The sequence below is a fragment of the Grampus griseus genome, assembly GCF_964374135.1.
Source record: "Grampus griseus genome assembly, chromosome: 4".
Classification (NCBI taxonomy): Eukaryota; Metazoa; Chordata; class Mammalia; order Artiodactyla; family Delphinidae; genus Grampus; species Grampus griseus.
The window spans coordinates 80,050,408-80,076,806 of NC_138997.1; the positions used below are offsets into that span (position 1 = coordinate 80,050,408).

The following is a 26,399-nucleotide window of genomic DNA, read 5'->3' on the forward strand; positions in this document are numbered from 1 at the left end:
CCACACGCGGCAATGAAGATCCCGCATGCCACAACTAAGACCTGGCGCAGCCAAATAAATAAACGCTTAAAAAAAAAAAAAGTTAAAATTCACACACACACACCAAGTTTCAACATCAAGACAAGAATATTAGAAGTGAAAATATGTGCTTTACCTTGCATTAATTTGCCACAGGATACCTCTTCTTGTCTTTGTCGCTCCTAAACATAGAGGCAGAACAGGATTGGCAAAGCAGGGTGCATTAGAAAACAAGCTTATATTATTTTTCTCTAGTAATCATTTCTCCCTGTAAAACTATCAATCATTCTTGCTAAATCTAATAAAAGCAGATAAATATAATTATAAATTGATTCCATCTATATATTTTTTCTACTTATAGAGCTCTTATGCTGTGATTTTTAAAAAACTGTTTATGAAAATTAGCACTGCAAGTCTTTAAGGAGTAAAAAACTATAATTTTTTTCCATTAAAAACAAAAATCAACAGTCATATTGAGCTCCATCATTAATTATATAATTTGGCCAGTCTGGAAATAATCTAAAATACTGGAAGGAGAAAAAAAAATCAGTAACCTGTTAACTGGTAAAATTAATTCTCTCTCAAAGTCAAAATTCAATAGAATCTTTCATATAACAGATTTTATTGAAGAGCAAAGGTGACAAAATGTACACAAAAGGAGCTTTCTATAAAAAGAAGCCTACCAACCATTACAGATTCTTTCCATTTTTCATGAATCACTTTAGCCAGATTCAGATCTATATGAACCACACAGTCCTCAACTGTTAGGGACCCTTGTGACGGGGGGAAGAAAAGAAAAGAAAATATGATCATTACTCATTATACATTTGCAGAAAACATACTCAACTACCTTATGCATCATAAAACTAATTTGTATTTTTAATTACTAACCTATGTCTCTAGTTCTAAATCTCTTGGAATATTTTTATGTAATATGTCATTGTTTTCACACTTCTTGGCAGGTACAATTATATTATGTTTCATATATTTGAGTTATTCATGTCCATTACACTAAATATATTTAATATATTCATTTCCATTAGTCAAGACTTTCCAGTAGGCGTATTCTAAGGAATTATCTTGCCTTAAGTGTATCTGGAGTAGCACCAAAGGATTCAAAAAGATGTATCTGTGCAAATAAGTATGAGGTAAATACCAGAGAAAACTTCCAGTATATGCACAAGATGAATACAAAGTCCATCTAAATACTCTCTATTTCTTCAAATTATATACTTAAAAATCTTCTACAAACACACTGTGTCAAAAATAATAAGGTAGGCAACACAAATTACTTTTACACTTCTAGTAACATAAAATAATTTTAAAATTGAACTAGACCCTCTATCTATATTCTACTTACACAAAGATACACATATAAGTAATTTACTTTTTCCTTACCTGAATCAATACCAACAGGGCCAAATAATTCATTGAGCTGAAAAGCCAGTTCAGGGGGCAATGCCAATTCCAGACAGTCTATGGTCAGCGATTTGGCCATCACTGGCGTGGGATTCAACGTCTCAGTTTTATCTTCTTCAGTAACTTCAGCTGACAAAGCACTCCCTGCCATTAGAATTTTTTCCACTTCCTGTTCATCTTCATTCATAAATTCTTCTGTGTTTGGAAATTTCACATAATCCTTTGGAAGATTTTCACTTTTATTTATGTCAAAAGAGTCAGTAAAATAAATTTCTTCATGTAATTCAAGATCTGAAGTGCTCGATACAGAATTTAAAATATCAGACAAATTCAAAGAAGAATTTATACTGTCTCCAATCTCAGTGACTTCTGGATTCTTCTCCATTTCACTCACATTTTTAGTGGTAGTAGCTTTTAGAGTGCCTGGAAAAAGCTGCTTAACATTATATAAACCTGAAAGTTCTGCCTGACTATTAGGAAGTACTTCATTATTATTCTTGAGATCTACATTAGGAAGTATACCTGTTATTAATCCAGGTTTTTCAGTAGTTACAGCTCTTATTTCTGCCTGCTCTAAGCTTTCCTTTTCTGAATTACAGGTGGACTGTACATTAGTGTTACTGATACCAATTCCATGGCTAAATTCTGGCACAGAAGAATTAGACTCCTCTAAGCTTCCTCTTTGGCTAATAATTTCCTTCAAATTCAGTCCCAGAGAAAATGGCCCAATTTGTGTTTCATCATATGACTTTTCTATATTCTCAAATTCAGTATCCTCACATAATTTAGTTTCAGAATCCAATAAAAGGCTCGTGGCCCAAATAATATCTTTGTTACACCTCTCATATAGGTCTTTTAGGGCTTCTAATGAAAACGATCCAAATAGTTTACAAAGAATGTTAAGATTTTCAGATTCATCAGCACTGGTAAGCTCACTTTCTTCAACATATGTGCTTTTGTCATACATTACCCTATATGGAATTGTTTCTTGAACATCTAATTTTGTGTTAATATTGAGAGCTTTTGGTTTAAATCCATCTAATCTTCCTGTTAATACTCTCAGAGAATCTGAAACACTAATTTTATTCTTTTCTATTTTCCATAAGAGAGCAAAATCCTGTGGTTCAGTCTGAGTACACTTGCCTACTTCTATTCCAGGGACTTCTTTAGTCTTTTCTTCTTGAAATTCAGCTAAAGTTTGTGGTCCCACTCCTCCAGGAGCAGTTGGCACACTATTGGTAAAAGTAAGAGACAATGTGTGTTGCCTATGAATCTTTTTACTTGGACAAGTTTTATTCTCACAGGTCATTTCATTGGGCAGCATTTCAGAACTTGCTCGAGTAGAACTACCCAACGTTTTTAGTTCTTCAGGACTTGTGCCCCAACAGGCCTCACGTGCTGTATATAAGGACATTTCATTCATAGTGTTGTTAGTTCCAAATTCTAGGTTGGGTTCATTTAAGCCAGCCTTTGGCATTCTTGATCTGTGCTCTCTCTGAGCTAAAGAATCAGATGAAGGCCAGTCACCCACAATGTTAAATGAGTCTTTTTCAGTATTTTTATAAGTACCATATTTACAGCTATTGAAAGATTCTGAGGCATCATCACACTGTGACTTGCTGTCATCCTCTACGTTTTCATGTGGAGATCCTCGTGGCTGGATACAATCTATACTCACAGATAAACTACTGTCTAATACTTTATGTGACTGAGGGCAATTATACTTTTTGTCACTGTGTATAGATAAAGCTTTCTCAGTTTTTCGGCTCCTTTTTGTCCTCTGACCAATAGACTTATCAACTGGCCAGTCACCAACAAAAGACAGCTCTTGTCTTGGGAACTTTTCCGAAGTTGATTTGCTTTTTTGTTTTCCAAAGGCTTTTTTCTTTACTCCTGCTCTTTCTTCCAGCGTTTCACTAGATGAAGATTTTTCATTTTGAAGTGGTACAGTATTTGAAAGACCACAGTCTTCTTGATTATTTCCACCACAGCAAATACTTGGTGATATTCTCTCTACAAAACTATCTGCATTGGTTTTACTACACTCTTTTTCAGGAGCCATTTCTACTGGCTCTTCTTTTTCATGTTTGTCTGTTGCTCGTTCTTTGCTTTCAGAATCAGAAAAATAAATGTCTGGAGCTTCATGAATGAAAGCACTCTGAATGTTAGGATTCATACCACTTATTTCTTTTTTTCCGTTGTTTAAATCTGCATTAGGGAGACATGTAACATTCTCAGGTAACAAATTTTCTTTGGTCACATCATGTTTCTTCTCTTCAATTAACTCTGGATGCTTCAGAGACGAGGATAAAACATTTTCTTCTTTTTCAGAGGCAATATCTTCATTGTCTCTTGGGCTGTAAGATTTGTTTTTAAGTATTATAAGGAAATCTCTTAATGTTGCCATTAATATTATGATTTAAAGAATCATTCAACTGAAAGAGAGACACTTGATCCTTCCCTAATACACTATGAACACAACGCTTTATTGTAATCCCAACACCTAGCACAACGCTTGGCATACAAGAAGCACTCAGATTTTTTCAAATTGAATAATTAACATGAGATTTTCAGTTAAGGTGTTTATTATGCATTAAATATTAAAGTTAAGGTTCTAAATTTGTTCCCAGAAGAGGACACCTCCCTAGCTCCTTTCCAACCTATTTAAGCTTAACATATGTGAAACTAGGTCTGCCTCTATACCACCTGTCATTTGCTGCAGAGGAAAATGCTTAAGATTGATTTACAAAGTCTCAAAGAGTCAACCAACATGATCTGCACAATTAAGTGAAATGAGAGAAAGGGAGGACAGCTCTCATTTGAGATGTCACTTGCTAAATTTTTTAAAGCCATCCTCGATGTTAATTTCAGACTCAGAGCACTTTTGCCGAATCATTATACTTTCAACTTCAGTGCATTTTCCTTATTTAACAACTCATCTTCCTTTCTTTCTTTATTGCAGGAGTTCTCAAAGTCCCAACTATCCCATGAAGCCTTCCTAAGTGAAATCACACCTAACATTCAGTTTTCTATATACCAGATGCTATTATAAGTCCTTCACAAGTATTAATTCATAATCCTTATGAGATCCTTATAAGCAAAGTGTTATTATTGCCATTTTGCAAATGAGGAGCCGAAGTATAGAGAGATTTTATAATTTGTCAAAGATTACAAAGCTTTGGGATTTGAAGCCAGGAAATACAACTAAGGAGCCCATATTCTTAACCACTTTGCAATACTGCTCCTCAATAAAAGAGCATTTGTGAATTTTCTTTTCCCAACTCCTTTTTAAAAGGGTCTCTCATCCCTAATCATCAAAAAATGTGAGCAATTCAGAACTTTATTTATATTTAAGACTCTTCTTTACTCACTTATTTATTCAATTGTTTATGTATCCTAAATGTTTTTAACATAATCAGTACTATCCTGAATTGCAGACTTTCAAAAGGCTGTGACTTGTTATTACTTAGTAAAAGTATACCATGCATAATACATTTTTACGATACTTGCTTGAAAGAGTATTTTTATTAATACCTAAGAAAATTAAGAAGTAATGTGACTATATACCAAATAACAATAGAGGGTAGATAAGGTAACAGATAAATATTGGAATAGCAGCAAGTTAAATAAAGAAGGCAGGAGTATTCATAGTGTAAACATGGACCTACATAAACCAAAAGACAATGAAACCCCCATGTATGTCATCACCCACATAAACTTTTACTTCTCTTGCTAACCATATATATCCTGCTCCAGGTAAGACTATACCTAAACCCTACAAACAACAAATGCCTACCTTATTTTTAAAGTTATTTGGCAGTGATTTTAGAAGTTCCTAAATTATCAGATTTTTTAAAATTAAGTTTTTAAATTGAATTTCTGTACATAGAGACTTTAACCTACCTAGTACTTCTGTCACAAGAATATGCACACAACTCGATACGTTCCATTTTCTCTGGAACTGAAGAACTCATGATTATGGGCACTGAAACAAAACGTTGATAGTGTTCCAACATTCTTGTTATTTTTTCTTTGCTTATCCCATGAATATTACGCCTAAAAATTCCAGGGGAAAAAAAGGGTAGAAGGAACATTGGTAATTAAGTTCTTAAAAAATCGGCTCATATAATGTTAAGAGAAACAACGATACATTTCTAATACATAAAAATATCAAAACTGGTTTATTATGATACAATATAAACTATCTGATTCTAAGTTTCATTTTATTCAGAATGTCCTAAATTACCATTTTCTTAATTATGCCATACAATCTTTTCCAAACATCCTTCATCAACTTGGAAAAAAACAGATCTTAATAACTTTAAAAGAAGTTATTCTCAAGCTCTGCCAAAAAAATCTCATATGAACATGACCATCATTTCAATTGATTAATTATTAACTAGTGACTAAAAATATTCCACTACAGAGGCTTCCACTTATGCCAGTACAGCGGACTAGATGTGCCAAAGGACACTCCTATTACAGTAAAACTGGATCCCATACGAATTAAAGTAGACACACACTTTAACACATTTTAAGTTCAAGTAAAGAAAAAACATTCTTAGTATTTGAAGTCTCTGGATGTCCAAATATGAAGTTCGTTATATTTGTGCTTTCATTCATGGTAGCTTATTCCTTTGTTTTTGTTTATGAGCTCACACTTAGTTGAATCTAATATATGGGAATCCTTAGGCCTTAAACTGGGGGCGCTTTCATTCATACAGCATCTGAATTTGCATCTGCCAGGAGGCAAGATGGTATGCTTTAGTCCTTCAAGGGTCTTGTCTTAATGAAAACATCCCAGTTGAAACTCTCCTATCTCAGGATGGATCCAACTTTAGTGTCTGGATCCTGGGGCTAATATTAGCATTTGCCCCCTGGGGAAATCTGGCTTTCATATTTAAATACCTCAGTCTTATCTGGTTTCAGATGACAGAGAAGCAAAGAGATAGAAAATATGAAAGAGAGGTTGAGACATAGACATAGAGGACAGAGCAAAGAGGTCTAGTATACATCTAATCCAAGTCCCAGAAAGAGAAGAGAGAGTATGTGGGACAGAAGCAATTTAAAGAAAAATGGCTGAGAATGTTCCAGAACTGATGAAAGACATCAATCTCCTAATCTCACAAATCCAACAAATCTTAAGCAAGATAAATAAGAAATCTACAACTAGAAACACAGTACTGATATTGTCATTCACCAAAGATAGAGATGATATTAAAAGCAACTAGAAATTTAAAAAAACAAATCATCTACAAAGAAACCAACTATTAGAATTACACCTGACAACAATAATAATGGACAAATGTCATCATCAATAACAGAAACTATCAATCTAGAATATATACACTCAGCAAAAGTATCTTATAAGAATGAGGACAATAAAAGGATTTTCAGATTTAAAAAAAAAAAAAAAAGAAAGAGATTGACATGAAACTGGTCTACAATGTAAAGAAAATCCTAAAAGATGAACTGTCAGGCAGAAGGAAATTCTCAGATGAAAGACCTATAATGAAAGGAAAATTAAGCACAAAGCACTACACACAGCACAAATAACTACACGAGTGAAAACACCATCTGTACATTCTGGACAATCATAGCATGTGAGTTGGAAAGGAAGTAAGTATCAGAGTTAACATGTTTGAAAGTCCTTGCATTTGTGAAGAGGAAAGCTAGGAAAATGGTTTAATTTTAAAGTCTGCATGATAAAACTTTTAATGTAACCACTAAAAGAGTTTAAAAAGTGTATATAATCTCCAAATTAGTAGAGAAGGAAAAAACGAGTAAGAAAATTTGCATTCAATTAAAAAAATCCAAAAAAGGCAAGACAGGAGGAAAAAAAGTCAAATATATAATTTTCTGTGATAGGAGAAAAAACAATCACAGAAAAGGTGAGATTAATAAAAAGTACAGAGAGAGACAGCAAGAAACAAGACCAATTATATGAATATCCAAAATAACTGTAAAAGAACTAAGCTTATCAATTAAAAGCCAAAGATAGAGTGAATTTTTTAAAACCCAGCCATACTGGTTATAAGAGATATACCTAAACACAAAGATACTGAAAGGTTGAAAGGAAAAGTATAGAAAAAGAAGTAACACTCAAATACTAACTAAAAGAACTGGTATAATTCTATTTATATTAGACAAATTAGATTTTATAACAAAAATTAATATTAATAAAAGAAAATTACTAGACAAGGATAAAAGGTTCAATTAGAGTGATATAAAAATCTTAAGCTTATATGTACTTCAAAAAATATCCTCAGTATATTTAAAGCAAAAATGGGCAGAATTATAAGGAAAAACTGACATAATCAACATAATAGAGGGAGATATCAACACCTCTCCCATAGTACATTTTCTCATCCCTCTCTTAAACATTAATCCATCAAGCAAAATTTTCTGGAAAGTAAAGCTACAGATGCAAGCAAAAGAATAACCATGATTTAATGATATATTAATATACTATAACTGTTATACATTATCAAGCAAATATGAACATTTATAAAAAATTGACAATGAACTAGTAAAACACATCTTTAAATATATCAGAGAATTAGTATCATACAAACCGCACAATCTTACCTACTGCAGTAAAGTTGAAAACCAATTTTTTTGAAAAGATGAATTTTAAAACCATCTGTTCCAAAATTTAAAACATAGCTCTAAACAACCCAAGGGTTAAAGAATTAAAGTAACAGTAATGCAAAGTAGAAAATAAATAATAAAAAGAAGATATTATATATTAAAATTCTAGGGGCATCTAACATGATACTTAGGGAAATTTATAGCATTAAATGCTCATATTAGAAAATGACCTAGGGCTTCGCTGGTGGCTCAGTGGTTAAGAATCTGCCTGCCAATGCAAGGGACACAGGTTCAAGCCCTGATCCAGGAAGATCCCACATGCTGTGGAGCAACTAAGCCCGTGCATTACAACTACTGAGCCTGTGCTCTAGAGCCCGAGAGCCACAACTAATGAGTCCACATGCCACAACTACTGACGCCCATGTGCCTAGAGCTCATGCTCCCCAACAAGAGAAGCCACTGCAGTGAGAAGCCCGCGCACTGAAACGAAGACTCAATGCAGCCAAAAAAAAAAAAAAGAATAAACAAAGCAAAATAGATTTTTTTAAAGCAAAGAAAGTAGAATAAAAGAAGCAGAAATGAATGAAACATAAAACAAACTTATAATAGAAAGATCAACAAAGCAGAAAGATGTCTATTTGAAAAGGCTAATAAAACATCTGATCTCGGGCTTCCCTGGTGGCACAGTGGTTAAGAATCCGCCTGCCAATGCAGGGGACACAGGTTTGATCCCTGGTCCGGGAAGATCTCACATGCCGCAGAGCAGCTAAGCCCGTGCGCCACAACTACTGAGCCTGCACTCTAGAGCCCACACTCTAGAGCCCGCGAGCCACAATTACTGAGCCCTCGTGCCACAACTACTGAAGCCCGCATGCCTAGAGCCCATGCTCTGCAACAAGAGAAACCACAACAATGAGAAGTCTGCGCACCGCAACGAAGAGTAGCCCCCACTTGCTGCAACTAGATAAAGCCCGTGCACAGCAACGAAGACCCAACACAGCCAAAAATGAAAACAAATAAATAGGGCTTCCCTGGTGGCGCAGTGGTTGAGAGTCTGCCTGCCGATGCAGGGGACACGGGTTCGTGCCCCGGTCTGGGAAGATCCCCCATGCCACAGAGCGGCTAGGTCCGTGAGCCATGGCCGCTGAGCCTGCGCGTCCAGAGCCTGTGCTCCGCAACAGGAGAGACCACAGCAGTGAGAGGCCCGCGTACCGCAAAAAAAAAAATTTAAAAAGTGAATAAATAAATTTATAAAAAGAAAAAAATCTGATCTCTGCTAAGAATAATCAAGAAAAAAAAGAAGATACACATAAACACATTAGTATTTAAAAGTATAGATGCAGCAGAGATGTAAATGGTAAGAGAATACTACAAGAGTTTTAATAAAAAGTTTTTTGTTTTATGTATTTATTTATTTAATTTATATTTTGGCTGCGTTGGGTCTTTGTTGCTGCGCGTGGGCTTTCTCTAGCTACGGGGAGAGGGGGCTACTCTTTGTTGCGGTACGCAGGCTTCTCATTGCAGTGGCTTCTCTTGTTGTGGAGCATGGGCTCTAGGCACGTGAGCTTCAGTAGTTGTGGCACGAGGGCTCAGTATTTGTGGCTCGTGGGCTCTAGAGCACAGGCTCAGTCATTGTGGCACACAGGCTTAGTTGCTCTGTGGCATGTGGGATCTTCCCAGACCAGGGCTTGAACCCGTGTCCCCTGCATCGGCAGGCAGATTCTTAACCATTGCGCCACCAGGGAAGTCCCATAAACGGTCTTAATAAATTTGAAAACTTTGGTGTAATGGACAAATTCCAATGGAAACTTCTCACAAAGAAAACAGAGGATCCAGACAGTTTCATAAGTAAATTCTATCAAACATTCAAACTTACATAAACTCAGAAAAGAGAAGAAATACTTCCCAACTAATCTTATGAACCTAAAACCATGATGCCAAAACCAGGCAAAACAGGGCAAAGAAGAAAAAACTGTAAGTCAATCTCACTCATTCATACAGATGCAAAAATCCTAAATGAAATACTAGAAAACCAAATCTAGTAATGTATCTAGTAATGTAACAAAAGGATAATAAAAAGGAATGAAGTACTGATACATGCTCCAACGTGGGTGAACCTTGAAAACATTATGCTAAGTGAAGATGTCAGACACAAAAGGTCACATATTGTATGATTCCATTTATATGAAATGTCTGGAATAGGCAAATTGATAGAGACAGAAAATCAGATTAGTAGTTGCCAAGGGAAAGGGGAATTGGGAGTGACTAATAGCAAATACAGGGCTTCTTTGTTGAGGTAATGAAAACGTTCGTCAATTAAACAGTGGTGATGCTTGCACAACATTGTGGATATCCTAAAGTTAGGTTGTCCTTTATTTAGTACTGACATTAGTTTAAATTACCATGGAGAAAATACCCTGACCAAAATTAATTTAGGGCTATCTCTAAGGGAATACAGAGCACAAAACAAAATACACTGTATGTCCATGTCCTGAGTTAACATTTTTATCCAAGTCAAACAATCAAAGAAAAAAGTATAACCTTGGGGGGAAAGCAGAGTGGGTAGTGAAAAACCTGGACAGCTGAACATTTGCTACCTTTTCCATTTATACCTCCTCACTTCCGTCCAGCATTGTGAGTCACTAGGCAGCTACAACAATTTGTTCCTGCCAGTAGCACACGGTTCAGGTTTGCCAAATCCTAGAATCTCTTCTAGTTTCAGATATTGACATTATATTATTAATAAGTAATAAAGTACTGACTATATAAGACAATTGGAATTGTTCTGACTGTTAATTAACAATTGAGGAACAGAAAGACAAATTCTTCACAAACTGAAAAAAGAAAGCCTATAGGCAATACAAAATTTGTTATCAATTTTTAAGTGGCAAAGCCGCAATCTAATACATTTTGTTTCGTTCATTATTTACAAGGGGAAAAAAATCTAGATGGACTTTCTATCACTCTCATGAAATTAAAAACATGTTAGATAAACTCCAAGTTTTACCTTGCAAGTTCCTTTGGTTTGAATTTCCACCAGGTATCCGGTTCCCGGAAAAGGACTTTATATTTATGTTTTTGAGACTACGTACAAAAAAGACAAATGCATTTTAAAATAATTACTTCCATGAAATTTAATTCATTGTTTCCAAATTCACAGCATGTTAAAACTGAAAGAACCTAAAAGATTATCTAATCTTGATGAGTGTGTTACCTGGTAAAATGCACAGTCTCTTTGATCCAGCAATGAACTTTCAGAAATTTATGCTATTGATAAAAACTTATGTCAGAGTGCAGAAATATATATACAGCAGGATATCCAGTTCGCCATTATTTGTAACAGCAAAAGAATACAGACAACTTAGTGTCTATTAACATGGAACTGGCTAAAGAAATGAAGATACAGCCATACAGTGAAAATATATACAATGGTTTTAAAAATACTATATGTGTTAATGAGAAAATGTACTTAATATAAATTAAGAAAGTAAGCCTGTGCTCCGCAACGGGAGAGGCCACAACAGTGAGAGGCCCGCGTACTGCAAAAAAAAAAAAAAAAGAAAAAGAAAAAAAAGAAGAGACACCGGAGAACTTGCTCTCTCCACCATGTGAGAACACAGCAAGAAAATGGCCACCTGCAAGGGAGGAAGAGAACTCTCACCAGAAACTGACCCTGCTGGACCTTGATCTGGGACGTCTAGCCTCCAGAACTATGAGAAAATTAATTTCCTCTTGTTGAAGCTACCCAGTCTATGGTATTTTTTTTATGGCATCCTGAGCAGACTAATGTATCTTCCACGTCACCCAAGGTAAAATCCAAAGTCCTCACAGTGATCTATGTATGAGCCCTTACATAATCTGCCCTACCATCTCCCCAACCACCATTACATCTCTGACCTCACCTCCCACTATTGATCCTCTCAGCTTTATGACAAGATACCAAGAGTGGTCACTGCTATTTTCTGTCATTCTGACAGAAAAGTCCAAAATTCAACCCAGACACCAAGGTAGGTAGTGACATAACACCCTGTAATGAGCTTACTCACTTCCATCTCCTCACCTCAGCACCAAATTTCATACAAATGATTCAAGGCCTGGTAATAGCCCAGGTCTCTAATTACCTAAAGGGGTATCATACAGCTGTTAGGATCAAATTAATTTTAAATTCATGCATACACAAAGAGAAAAAGAGAGACTATCAATTTAAAGACTTTTTCAACTCCCATATCAATAGGCAAACCTTAAAAATATGTTACATTACTTAAGAGGATTCTGACTTAGGTCAACCTCTATGATAGCCCACAAGGGACAATATTGCTTTGCCATATATATACATACATACATACACACACACATACACACACACACACACGTTTTGCCAATTGCCACTAAGCATATTTGACTGCTCCCTATTTATCTCTTACTACTTTAGCTACTTTTGTAAATGACAGTCAAGATGGTAATAGACTGTTTACTCTATTCCACTCCCCTACAGCTTTCATTATCTTACTACCAAAAGAAGCAAAAAGTGATCCTCTTCTCTACAGTAATTCCTTCATCTACTTCTTTATGAAGACAAAAGCATTTGCCATCTATGATAAGCAGGAGTCCTTTATACTTCTAAGTAGAGTTGCAAAGAGTCAAGGAATCAATACTGGAAAAATAGCTTCATATTTTCAATCATTATATAATAAAAAAGGGGAAAGAAAACATTATAGAAGGCTGAAGCCTAAATGAAAATCAGAAACACATAATTCAAGGACTTCTTTGTTTTCTACATAGGAAAGTAAAGTGGTTTTTTTCCTATTTTCATAGGAAAATAAAGAACTTTCTAAGATGAGAGCAGGAAGCTAAGAAAAACCTACAGAGGAGTTAAGTAAGGTTAAGGGGGAAGCAGGTCCCAGTGGTGAATATATTAGTCTAGAAACTAGAAACTCCTAAGGCCAGAAAGCAAACTGTGTGTGATTTTAGTGCTCCCAATGCACTAAAATCAAGTCTTTGTTCCCTCTACTGCCCTGCACAGAAGTAAAATCTCACTTGTTCAAAGGACACAATTTCCTTCAGAAAAGTAAAGAATCATACCTTGTACTTCAAAACAGTACAAGTGCACTGGGCACAGCAATGGGGGTATAAGTTGGATGTGTTAAGAACATAAATCAGCAAGTACAATATTTACTAACTAAAGAAACAAACTGAGCTTCAATGTGCCAGATGTGCTAATCTTGGGGTAATAAAACAAACAATACCCATACTCACAAAAGCTTCACTCATCAATTTACTCAATGAATATATATTAATTATATGCCAAGCATAGTGCTATATTCTGGAGATTCAATGATGAAAAAAATGATAGGCTTACCCTCAAGAAAAATGGATAGCTTAGAGCTAAATTCAGCCCATCAGCCAGTATTTGTACAGCCTAGGAGTTAAGAATAGTTTTTGTGTGTGTGTGTGTTTTTATCTTTAAAAGGTTGTTAAAAGAGAATATGCAACAGAAACTGTGGCCTGCAAAACCTAAAATATTTACTATCTGGTGCTTTCTAGAAAAAAGTTAGTCAACCCATGGCCTACTGATAAAAACCGTGTGCTTAATACTATGACAGAAGTAAGCCAGGGTGCCAGGAAAGCAGAAAGAGTGCCCAATTCAGCTTTTTAGTAAGTGAATGAAAGCTAACTTCCTGAAAAAGCTGACATCAAAGCTGGACAAAAAAGGAATCCAGCAAATTTGGAGAACTGAAAATAGCTGAATGTACAGAATTTTGAATTTCTCAGAATAGCAAAATTTCAAAAGAAATTTGGGGACTAAGAAAGAACCAGCAAATTTTGATTCTGCCAAGTAAAAGCAATAAGAAAATGGTTGTGTGTGTGTGTAGACACACACATACATACACATAAATACACACAAACATAAAATTATAATTTACTACCACTATCTTTTCATAAAAGACATCAAAAAACAAAAACAATCTCAGAATTTAAAAACTGAATCTCAAAATTTAAAAATTGAATAAATTTAGTTTTATGGAAAAACTATTCCTATTTTTCTCATTTTGCTAAAGACCAGAGAAAACTCAGTTACATACAGTCCAAGGACTGTTTGCTTGAGATTCACTTGTGTAATTAACATCCCCCAATAATTTCAAACCCACTATTAGACTTATGACAATTCATGGTACAAACCAAAGCAACATATGGCTTCATTTCCCATGCCTGTAGATTTGTATTATCTATTATTATAGGAGATACCTTCTTCTCAAATGCTTCTTTTGCTGAAATACAAACAGAAAATGAGAAATCACTTTTAGTAACAATATTAAGGATTAGCTTGATATTTTAAAAATCTGATCTTGTTTTCATAATTTGAAAATCATAGATATGTGCTAATTTTATTCACAACTCTATTTCTAAATACTACTTTTGAATATATAAAAAATTAAAACATAGGGAAATGTTGAATACTAAATACTAAAATTATAATGAGAGAAATTAAATAAAAACTGTCTGATTTTAGTTTGACGTGCATGTTACATGTATAAATAGCATAAATGGGGAAAAAAGCTATCATTAAAAACAATATCATACCATGCTAAAAGCAACATGGTATCCTGGATAAGATTCTGGATACCATGAATCCAGAATCTGGATTCTGGAACAGAAAAGGACTTTTGTAGAAAAACTAAAATCCAAGTAAAATCTGGAGTTTAATTAATAGTAATGTACCAATGTTAATTTTAATTTCTTAGTCTTGACAAATGTACCATAGTTATATAAAATGTTAACATTAGGGCCAAATGGGTGAGGGGTATAGAGAAACTCAATACTGCCTTTGCAAACCTTTCCATAAATCTAAAATTATTCCAAAATAAAGTTTAAAAACAAAAAATATAGGCAAACACGCATACACATGACAAAAAACAAGATGTCTTGATTTGAAATAAACAATTATTATATGCCTTGTGCAAGAGATTTTCTTATAAAACTGCCTTTTTTCCCAAGGAATTAGACCATTCAGGGAATTAATGATGAGCCACAATAAATAAGCCTTATGAGGAAAATATTTGGAAGTTTTAAAAGTTCTGTATACTCTCTTATAACTCAATAATAAAAAGACAAATAATTCAATTTAAAAATGGCAAAAGATTTGAATAGAAAGCTCTCCAAAGGAGATAAACAAGTAGCCAACAAGCACACAAAAAGATGCTCAACATCATCAGCCATCAGGAAAATGCAAATCAAAACCACACATGATACCACTTCACACCCACCAGGATAGCTATCATCAAAAAGATAGATAATAACATGTGTTGGTAAAGATATAGAGAAGTTGGAACCCTCATAAACTGCTACTGGGAATGTAAAATAGTGCAGCTGCTTTGGAAAATAGCTTGGCAGTTACTAAAAAGGTTAGACATAGACAGGCATGTTCATAGCAACATTATTCATAATAGCCAAAAAGTGGAAACAACCCAAATGTCCATCAACTAATGAATGGATAAACAAAATGTGGCAGATCCATATAATGGAATATTATTCAGCCATAAAAAAGAATAAAGTACTGATACTTTCTACAACATGGATGAACCTTGAAAAACGTTATGCTAAATGAAAGAAAGCCATTCACAAAGACCACATATTATATGATTCTACTTGTATGAAATGTTCAGAAGAGACAAACCTATAGAAAGAGAAAGTAAAGTAGTAGTTGCCTGGGGCTGGGAGAGAGTTGGGGAGAAATGAGGAGTGACTGCTAATGGGTATGAGGTCTTTCTGGAGTGATAAAAACGTTCTAAAATTGATTGTGGTGATGGTTGTACAACACTGAATATGCTAAAAACGATTTGATTCTTATCTCATTCAATAAAGCTTTTTAAAAAAAGAGTTCTGCCAATTAATTTCATATCATCATTGTTGTGGTTGTTGTTATAGAAAGGGCACACTGAACTATGGCTAAGCACTTTTCATTCTCATTTAACCTTTACAAGAATCCTGGGGGTTTAGTATTATTAAGTCCTTTTACAGATGAAGACACTGGGTCCTGGAGAATATAAATAACTTGCACAAGATCACACAGCTAGTAACTGGCAAATCCAAGATTGCTCTTCATCACATCACACTGTTTATTTTTGTGTTGGTATTCCTGAGTTTTCACTTCAGTATTTAGTTCAAGAATGAATTTAGAAAAATTTAACAATGTCTAAAGATGACAAACTCAAGAATAGCCTTCATAGCCTTCATTTATCGTAAAAGAAACACTAAGTAAAATATTGTCTATATGTCTTAATAAGAACTTCACACATAAAACTCTATCCATAACTAAACATTTCATAATAAAACCATGTTCAGTGAATAGACAGTTGCACTAATAAAGAAATTAAGGTTTTACCTATGATCTCCCTGCAGATTCAGTTTGAGGAGAGTCATTTTTACATTCACACTATCCTCTATAAAAATTAAGCCAATCTAGGCAAGACTAGTGATTAACAATGCAAATTCTATTTTAGGAAACAGGAACCAGAGCCAGAAAACTGTAACCATCTTGAGCTATTCAGAGACAAGCACAGAAAATCTGACTTACTATACTTCTGACAAGATAACCCACTGACTAAATAAAACTTAAACATGTTATGCAATGTTCTAAGCTATTCTATAAAACTTAGCTCATTTAATTCTCATAACAACTCTATGAGACTACCTCTTTCACTTACTATGTAACATTAGAATTGTTATAATTTTACCTATATTATATATAGTTACAATTTAGAATTAAAGATAATTATAACTTTTAAAAGTTATACGTCTCTCAAAATACAAACACTAAGTGGATTTTTTTCTTTATATTCCTCTTAATATTACGCATCATCTGATGTCTATTCTTACCACGATTCTGGTTCCATTCATGTGCTTCTCCTAAGTATTTTACATCAAACTGGTATTGTCCATTTATGTAAAAATAATCATCAGTACTAAGAATGACTCCACTTGGATTATCCTCTTGCAAGGTCCTGTGAATGATAAATGTAATTATTTTCATTCATTTTTCTTCTATTTAAATTCTCTCTCCTAATTTTTGCAAGGTCATAATCCGAATTAAAAATTCAAGTATTGGACTTCCCTGGTGGCTTAGCAGTTAAGAATCCGCCTGCCAATGCAGGGCACACGGGTCTGATCCCTGGTCCAGGAATATTCCACATGCCGCAGAGCAACTAAGCCCGTGTGTTGCAACTACTGAGCCTGTGCTCTAGAGCCTGCGCACCATGACTATTGAATCCTGCGCGCCTAGAGCCCATGCTCCGCAACAAAGAGAAGCCACCGCAATGAGAAGCCCGTGCACCGCAACAAAGAGTAGCCCTCACTCGCCCCAACCAGAGAAAGCCCGCGCAAGGTAAAGAAGACGCAACACAGCCAAAAATAAATAAATTAATTTTTTAAAAAACCGACTTAAAAATTCAAATATTATTATTTAAAAGAATGAAAATATTTTATTATTCAAACAAATCACACTAGAGGGACTTCCCTGGTGGTCCAGTGATTGAGAATATGCCTTCCAGTGCAGAGGATGCAGGTTTGATCCCAGGTCAGAGAACTTAAGATCCCACATGCCGAGGGGCAACTAAGCCTGCGCGCTGCAACTACTGAGCCCGCGTGCTCTGGAGCCCATGTGCCACAACTAGGGAGAAGCCCGTGCACCGCAACAAAGAGCCCGCGTGCCACAACGAAAGATCCCGTGTGCCACAACTAAGACACAACGCAGCCAAAAATAAAATAAATAAATAAATAAATAAAATATTAAAAAAATAAAATCACACTAGAAATCCTCTAAGCAGAAGTTTGGCTCCCAGGTATACTGACCTGAGGCAAGGCTACTTTGCTTTATATACTATAAAGGTTTGAAAATTAACACATTTTAATTATCATGAAAACCAGACAACTGCAAATGCTTCAGAACTCTTATCAGTCACAGGCAATCCCCTCATCTGGTCACTTGATACACACTGATCTACCTTACCCACTCTAAGTGGAAGGTCACTTCCCATTAGGTGAGTACCTTGATATTCAACCGATCTTCAAAAGTAGATGAAGCTCTTTGTATATTGCCATAAATTTAGTGAGTATGCCAAAAACATCCAAAAATATAATGTTAATAGACTATTAATTTAATCTGTTAAATTATACAAAGTTAAGATAGTTTTGCTGGGCTTTTCTGACATCTCTTTATTTTGGCCATGCTGCGCAGGTTGCAGGGGCTCTTAGTTCCCCAACCAGGGATCAAAGCTGTGTCCCCTGCAGTGGAAGCGCAAAGTCTCAACTACTGGACCACCAGGGAAGTCTCCCATCTCTCTTTCTTGACTCTGGAATTTATCTTCTATGTAATTGAGATACGTGCAAAAACTAAGCAAACAGAATCCACAGAGACATAACAATGCTACCCTCTTAACCATTTGTAAAATATCACCATTTATCCTCTCCTAAAACGTATAAATATTCCTGAAGTTAAAATATACTTTTAAATTAATTTTTATTGTAGTATAGTTGATTTAAAATGTTGTGTTAGTTTCAGGTGTACAGCAAAGTGAATCAGTTATACATATATCCACTCTTTTTTAGATTCTTTTCCCATATTAAAATATACCTTTTGAATTTAATTTTTATTAGCATCTACTAAGTGCCAGGCACTGTTTTAAGCACTGAGCATACATCAGTGAATAAAAACAACAAACATTCTTGCACTCATGGAGCTCACATTCTGGTGAATGCTCACTTGATCCCACTTTTTAAGACTCCTACATTTACCCTCTTCTCCTTTATCTCTAAGTCTTCCCCTCTGACACTTTAATTCCTCTTTTCCCTTTAAACGTGTATACATCTCAGCTATCTTTTAAAATTTTAACCACACTTTAAGGACCCCTTTTTCAACTATTACCCAACTTCTCTCCTTCCCTTAACTGCTTTAGTATAAATGCTTTTTTAAGGTCTTAAGGTCTTCCACCTTCCCAGCGCAACAAAATTGTTTTTCAAGATATCCATTCATGACCTTCTTTCCAATAAATCCAAAAGCTGTTTTTCATCTTTCATTTTCCTTGGGCTTGCATGCTAGCTTAATACTGTGGACTGTTCTCTCTGAGAAAACTCAGCTTCTATGTCTCTGTACTTCCCAGTTATTTCTCTCTACTCATTCAAAAATTATTAGTAAGCTCTGACTTTGTAACACGCACTTCTTTCTCTTCCCAATTGCTAACTGTAGCTGCCTCTGGCTCTAAGGCTTCTGAAACCTAGTTCTTCAAACAAATGTCACAGCACTATTACTTTTTAAGGTACAACCTTTTGTTCCAATCTTTCACAAAATGCAATATCATAACTGACTGTAATGTCTATAATATTAAATTAAAGTGTTTTTTATTCTTGTGGTCATTAAATCAATGAGAAAGCCTATGTCTACAGAAGAATATACTTATAAGTGTATGAGTAGAATATGTGGAAATTTATTGGGAAATAAATCCACACTAAGAAAGGACATTAAAAAAAACAACTGAAGGGCTTCCCTGTTGGCACAGTGGTTGAGAGTCCACCTGCCGATGCAGGGGACGGGGGTTCGTGCCCCGGTCAGGGAGGATCCCACATGCCGCGGAGCGCCTGGGCCCGTGAGCCATGGCCACTGGGCCTGCGCGTCCGCAGCCTGTGCTCCGCAGTGGGAGAGGCCACAACAGTGAGAGGCCTGCGTACCGCAAAAAAAAAAAAAACTGAAAATGAGCTCATCAAGGTATACATGCATACTCACTAATGCTAGATACACCCAGGATCAAATAGAAAAGACCCAGCTAAGAATAGAAGAGAGCAAAGAGTTAAAATTTGGAAGGAAAAGGGAAAAACTGGCAAATAAAATATATTAGATGTAAATATTCTGGAATTTAAAGAAGGAGGGTAGGAGAAAACTTTGAAAACAACACTCTTTAACAAGTGCTACTGAAAACACAACAAAGCTGCCTCTAACCCTGACTCTAGTCTCTCACACCAAGGCATCCACAACATTCCTTGATTACAAAAGGGACATAGATGGGTATTTGAGATAAAACAACTGAGAGCACATTTTGCAAGAAATAAATCACTGAGAATTTGAAGTTCTCTATCAGTGGTTCATCCCATGTTCTTTCTTCAAACATACATTTCTAAAACCTTATTTAACAACATGCTACACTTCCAAATCTCCAACTACCAGTAGAATTCTTGTGTATAAGACTTCCTTGAATTCAAAATCAATTATGGCCCTTTATCTCTATAATCAAAGCTGAATTCATCTTTCTCCCACTCAAATTAGTTCTCTTCCACATGAACTTATTTCTGTTGATTTCACAAGTTCACAATCTTGGAATCATCTTTAATATTTTCCTCTATTCTGTCTCTCAAAATATTCTGAGATGAAAGAATTCAATAAAAACTTCTAGAGAAAACAGTGCTATTAGCTACAAAGTTAAAAAAAATTAGTAAACATCTCTATGAACTAAAAGTATTCCACATATTTACGCTGTTATAAATATTCAAGTTCATGCATTACACTCTTTCTTTAAACTCAATTAAACCTCATACCTTGCCAAAAAAGATTTTCCTGATCCCGGAAGCCCTCTGAGAAGAACAAGAACTAGTCCAACATAAGATGATGTCTTCTTTCTTACAACCTGAGAAGCTGGAGTTTCTTGTACCTGATAAGCACTTGTTCCCTCTTTATTTCTCCATACCTTTGTTGGGGAAGTATGAGAAATAACCGGGGGTGGAAATGTATAGTTGACAGGTCTCCAGTGTGCAGCTGTGGTTACAACAGGAGCTACAAAGCCATGGTTTCCTTGAAAGAGGTCAAAAGCAGGAATCATTGGATTCCACATTGGTGGAGGGGGAGGAGGAGGTAGCAGTAGAGGGAGAGGGGTAAGTACTGGGCAGTAGTTCACATCCTTCCCCTTTGGTGGCAGTTCAGTCTGTTTGTGTGACTGGAAATTGAATTCTTCAGAAGGTACAAAAACATCAGGGACAGAAGATTTCTGATCTCCACCTGTACCTAGTAAACCAAGCCCCAGATTTTGCACAGTAAGGTTTAAAGGCGCCTGAAGTTCGTTGGCATCCAAATCTACAGGGGCTTGAGAGAAATGAGTCTCAACACACACAGATTCTAAAAGCTCTTTCTGAATTTGGTTACTACAATCCATCGTAGTGTCATTTGCTACATTTAAAGAACTACTGAGAAGAGAATCTTCCAATGCCAATGTGTTATCCTTTGTAAAACTTTTGGACTCATTTGAAAGTGAATGTGAAGTTAAGGAATTTGAACTTAATGTAGAGGCAGAACTCTCTACATTTTCACTGTTCAAATCCATATTTTGGGTAGAAAGAATGGGAGTCGTACTACTTGAATCTGAATTTATAAATGCACTCGGGTTACTAAGATTATTAACATCTTGCAAAGTCAAAAATGAGTATGCATGGTCATCAGGAGAAGAGTTCAATTTCTCAAAAGCATTCTGTATTAAGGAATCTAAGTCTTCAGTTAGCTGCATGTCCAAAAATGAATCCATTTTTGAATCTTCATTCTCTTCTTCAGGAGGACACTTTTCCATTATTTCACATCCCACTGCATCTACTTGGTTCTCAGAAGCAACGAAGCTTTTTGAAGGCGATTCTTCTATTTTAGCGTCAGTGGCTGATAATTCTAATAGACAATCCATGGCATTTTCAACTGTACAACAACAAGAACGACAACAAAATATATCCGTATGTATTGAAAACAGTAAAATATAATTTAATTAAAATCCACATAAAATTATACTAGAATTCACATTGAATGAAATACAGAGAAATTTATAAGTATTCAAGTCATTCCTTAAATTAATATTTTACTAATATATCAGTCTGTATCAGTGAAAGGTTTAAATTATGAAGACATGCAATGTTACTTTCAAACAAACAGTAGTAAACTAGGCTAATGAACTGCCATCAAGTAGATATTCTCTGATGAATTTATTGATTAAAAGTAAAAATATCTGTAATTATATACATTAGGGTTGTTTATACAGATCCTAAAATCAGTTGATTTACTCAACAAATACTAACCTACTGCATGTCCTTTTAAGTATGAAGTATTTTAAGTACTCTCCTAGTAAATGTAATTTGTATATATGGTCCATGCTATGAATTTCACTTAATACAAAAAAATATGTATGAGCATGTACTACGTATCAGACATACTTTGTACAATGATGAATAAGACGGCTTTTAACTACACTCAAAGGATTTTTGCAGTCTAATGGAGGCAATTACAGATAATTACGTTAGAAGACAATCACACTATAATATAATATAGGTTAAATAATGCACACTTTTTATAATATACAAATGCCTTAACAGCCTTATAGGAGAGTAAGGAAAGATTTCACATAAGGTAATATGTGAACTGGGAGTCGAAGATCAAAAAGAAACTTGTCAGACACAGAAGGGAAAGGCAAAGCCAGTCTTGAAAACACAAAGCATGTTTAAGTTATTAAGAGAAGTTTGTTGGAATGCGAGTACAAGTAGTATGGTGGGTAAGAGGAGATAAAACTGGAAAGGGAAATTGGGAAGGGTCCTGTATTTCATGGTAAGAAATATCAATTTTATTTTCTAAGGGAACTTGAAGGGAAACTACCTGTCATAGCATTTGGGCTAGATGCTTTGTCATCTCACTGAATCTTCAAATTATACTATGAGTTACAGTATTCCTAGCAAATAGATGAAGGAAATGAAGTTCAGAAAGTACATTAACTTAGCCCAAGTCACACAGATAGTAAGTGACAGAGCCAGGACTGGTATGTCTGACTCCACTGCTGAGCTCTTTCCCTTATAACATAAATACAGAGCCATTAGAATTGTTAAGCATCAGAAATTTGAGGCTTTTTTATATTATTTTTGTGTTTTATCTTGTTTTGTTTTATGGAAGATAAATGTGGAAACAGCACAGCACAGTAGGTAAAAGCTCTGGTCAGGAGTCAGAACAACATTTAAATCCCTACTTGCTGGCAATAACACTTTGAATGAGCTACTTAACTTTCCTAAGCCTTGATTTCCTCATCTGCAATGTGTGGATAATAAAAGTACCTACCTCATAGTGTTGTTGTGAGGATTAAATGAGATAATCCATGAAAAAGGGCTGTGCACAAGGACTGGCACCTAGTAAGCACCCAAATTATGTTCCCTTAAGAAGAAAAACAAAGAGGGATTGGAGGGGGCAAGGCTGACAGAGAGACCAGTTAGAAGACTATAGCAATGCTACAAAAGCTAGAAGCCCTAAACATGGAAAAAAGAAAAAAGAAAAGGAAAAAAAAGCAAATATAAGAGGTATTTCTAAGAAAAAAATCTATGTGATAGAAAAATCACAAAAGAAAAAAATCAACCAAAAAAATTAATGTGTATATAATGAAAAAACAGTATTAAGTAAAAATAAGTAAAAGATCAAACTATATTTATATAACAAAAAAGAAAAGTTCTTTCACAGAATGTTGAAAAAAATTAAAACAATGGTATAAAGCAATGAAAAGCACATGAACAATTCACACAATACAAGAATTAATAAACAATCATACACAAATATATTCAACGTTTCTCTTTATCTTAAAAAAATAGCATTAAGAAAAGGTAAAATCTTATTCCTAAAATCTTAAAATAATACCACTCAATGCTCAAAAGGCTGTGACGAAACTCCTATACTTATACAGTGCTGGTGTCATTACAAATAGGCACACTCCCGTTTTTTTTTAAATAAATTTATTTTTTAAGTTAATTTTTATTGGAGTGTAGTTAATTTACAATGTTGTGTTAGTTCCCGCTGTACAGCAAAGTGAATCAGTTATACATACACATATATCTACTCTTTTTTAGATTCTTTTCCTATGTAGGTCATTACAGAGTACTGAGAAGAGTTCCCCGTACTATACAGTAGATCCTTATTAGTTATCTATTTTATATGTAGTAGTGTGAATATGTCGATCCCAATCTCCCAATTTATCCCACCCCACCCTTTCCCATGCTGATACCATATGGCACACCTCTTTAGTAGGCAATTTAGCAGTATGTTTCCAAGAGCCAAAAACTGTCCTAACCCTGTGATAGAAGAAAATAAAACTTTGGGACTGAGAAAAAAGCCAAAAGACAGAAAAGTTTATTTGTACCAAGATGTTCTTTGCAATATTAATTATCCATGTAAAACTTAGTTATAATTAAATAAATTAGAGCACAACAACCCAATGGAATATTAGAAAGCTATTAAAAATAAATATAAAGACTGCAGCCAACACTGAAAAAAATGCTTATGTTAAGTTTAAAAAGTAGAATATACAATTTCATCAATGTTATTATTCAAACTACTCAAAACATCAGTATTTATGAACAAGGTGTAGAGAAGATCCTGGAAAAGAGAAATGTTTTTTGTTAGGATGTAAGGGTAATATATTTTCCTTGTAATTCTTCATTGCTATGTCAGTGTATGTGCAACAAATAAAGTTTAAACACATCAAAATTAGGAAATAAATGTTGAAGCCACAAGTAAAATTGTAAACACTATCATTTCTGAGCATCACGTGAACTGCTGAAAACTGGTTTTCTGTATACATATCATAACAGGATAGATAAGATATGCTCACATCACAGACCAGAGAATGTAAAAAAAATGGAAGTTTATCACATTACCAAAACTCCCTAAACCTAGAATAATTTTATCTTATACTAATCATGGCCAATAGCAATGCTAAACATCAATATTTAATTTACTCATCAGTCAAATTTGATATGTATGGCTGCAAACATACATCTAAACAATTTATTACAAGTCATTAATAACTTACTATACTGAAGACTTTATCAAAACAAACCAAAAAAACGAAAACTCAACCTTCACTGAAAAAGTCCTATGAGGTACATACTATTATTATTCTCCTTAGCAGATAAGAAAACTGAAACCAGAGAGGTTAAGTGACAGAGCTGGAAATCCAACCTAGTTTTCTTGACTCCAAAGCCAAATTTTTGAAACCACACTACTCTATTATCCTCAATTCTTAATCAGCTCTCATTTCCACAATTATAATTACCTTTTCACTCAAAAAATATTTACTGAGATCCTACTGAGTCATTTGGTATTTGGGGGCTTGGAGACACAACAGTAAAACAAAAGATTTTTAAATCCCTGTCTTTAAGGAGCTTACATTCTAGGTCAATGATTCTCAACTGGGGGATGATATTGCCCCCAGGGGACATAAGATGATATATAGAGGCATTTTTAGTTGTCACAACTGGGGTAGCAGGGAGGAATGTGCTACTGGCAGCTAGTGGGTACAGGCCAGAGATGCTGCTCAACATCCTACGATGCACAGGAAAGCCACGCACAACAAAGAATTATCCGGTCCAAAACGTCAATAGTGCCAACCTATTCTAGAGGGAAGATAAAAAGAAATAAAACATAGAATATGATATCTACACATACATCTTACACTTACAACTGTACATTTCTTGAAAGAAGAAGCTAAGCTTTATTCTTCTTCATATCCCTTGTAATACCCAACTTATACCTTGCCCGCAGCAGATATTCAAAAAATGATGAACAAAATAGAAATAAGGTAGTCATTTTCTATATTACTACTGGTCATACCATAGTACATGAAATCTTCTTATAGGATGCAAAGGGTTCAAACTAAACTTTTTCTCACCTTTGAAATCACATTCAGAAAGCATCAAATACACTACATCAGGATCCAGATCAGAAAACATCTCTGAGATACTGGTGAAGAGTTCTTCCTGATCAACTTTTGTCTCACACATGGAAGGAAGAGTAGTGGTTGGCTCCTCATGACTAGCAACACTGGATACAACTTCCTTAGAGTTTGTAGTCTTCCGAAAAGGATTTCCCCCAAGATTTTTCCTTCTCCTTGGCATTCTGACTTCCAAAACTAAAATGTTTCCCTTCTCTTATTTAAGACTTTTGATATTTAAGTCATACCTCAAAGAAAATAGGGTTAAATATCTTGCACAATCCAGCAGTAATAGGACCTAAAATAGAAAGCAAGTTGAAACACTCAGACTATAGTTACATTTCCATGTCTAAAATCGGAATGACATCTTTATTTAAGAAAGTACCATCAACTCTGGTGGCAGCAAAGCCAAAAAGCAGTCAAACAATTTCTCTCTCAAAAATATTCAAGTTTTTCAGGATTGAACATGTTAAAAATTAAGATATTAACAAATGCAATATATTTTCAGAACAATGAGTACACTGTTTTAGTACAATTATTTCATTTTTAAAACAAAAACAGTATTCATAATGAGAATGCCTACTGAACACCTATTTGGATGTCCAATAGGCATCA

The 26,399-nt window shown here is 34.9% G+C and overlaps 1 protein-coding gene across 1 annotated transcript in view; it reads right to left on the reverse strand.

The window, feature by feature from the left end:
• The window catches only part of N4BP2 (NEDD4 binding protein 2), a 56,480-nt gene extending 30,485 nt beyond the window's left edge, over window positions 1-25,995 (reverse strand). Inside the window, exons 1-9 of the mRNA XM_082653653.1 lie at window positions 25,743-25,995; window positions 20,611-21,748; window positions 16,906-17,030; window positions 14,209-14,297; window positions 11,036-11,112; window positions 5,341-5,493; window positions 1,417-3,794; window positions 706-791; window positions 155-200 (exon numbers count right to left, since the gene is read on the reverse strand). Coding sequence (XP_082509779.1) covers window positions 155-200; window positions 706-791; window positions 1,417-3,794; window positions 5,341-5,493; window positions 11,036-11,112; window positions 14,209-14,297; window positions 16,906-17,030; window positions 20,611-21,748; window positions 25,743-25,968 — 4,318 coding nt within the window. The 5' untranslated portion in view covers window positions 25,969-25,995. The remainder of the gene's footprint in view (window positions 1-154; window positions 201-705; window positions 792-1,416; window positions 3,795-5,340; window positions 5,494-11,035; window positions 11,113-14,208; window positions 14,298-16,905; window positions 17,031-20,610; window positions 21,749-25,742) is intronic.
• Between the last annotated feature and the right edge of the window lie 404 nt (window positions 25,996-26,399).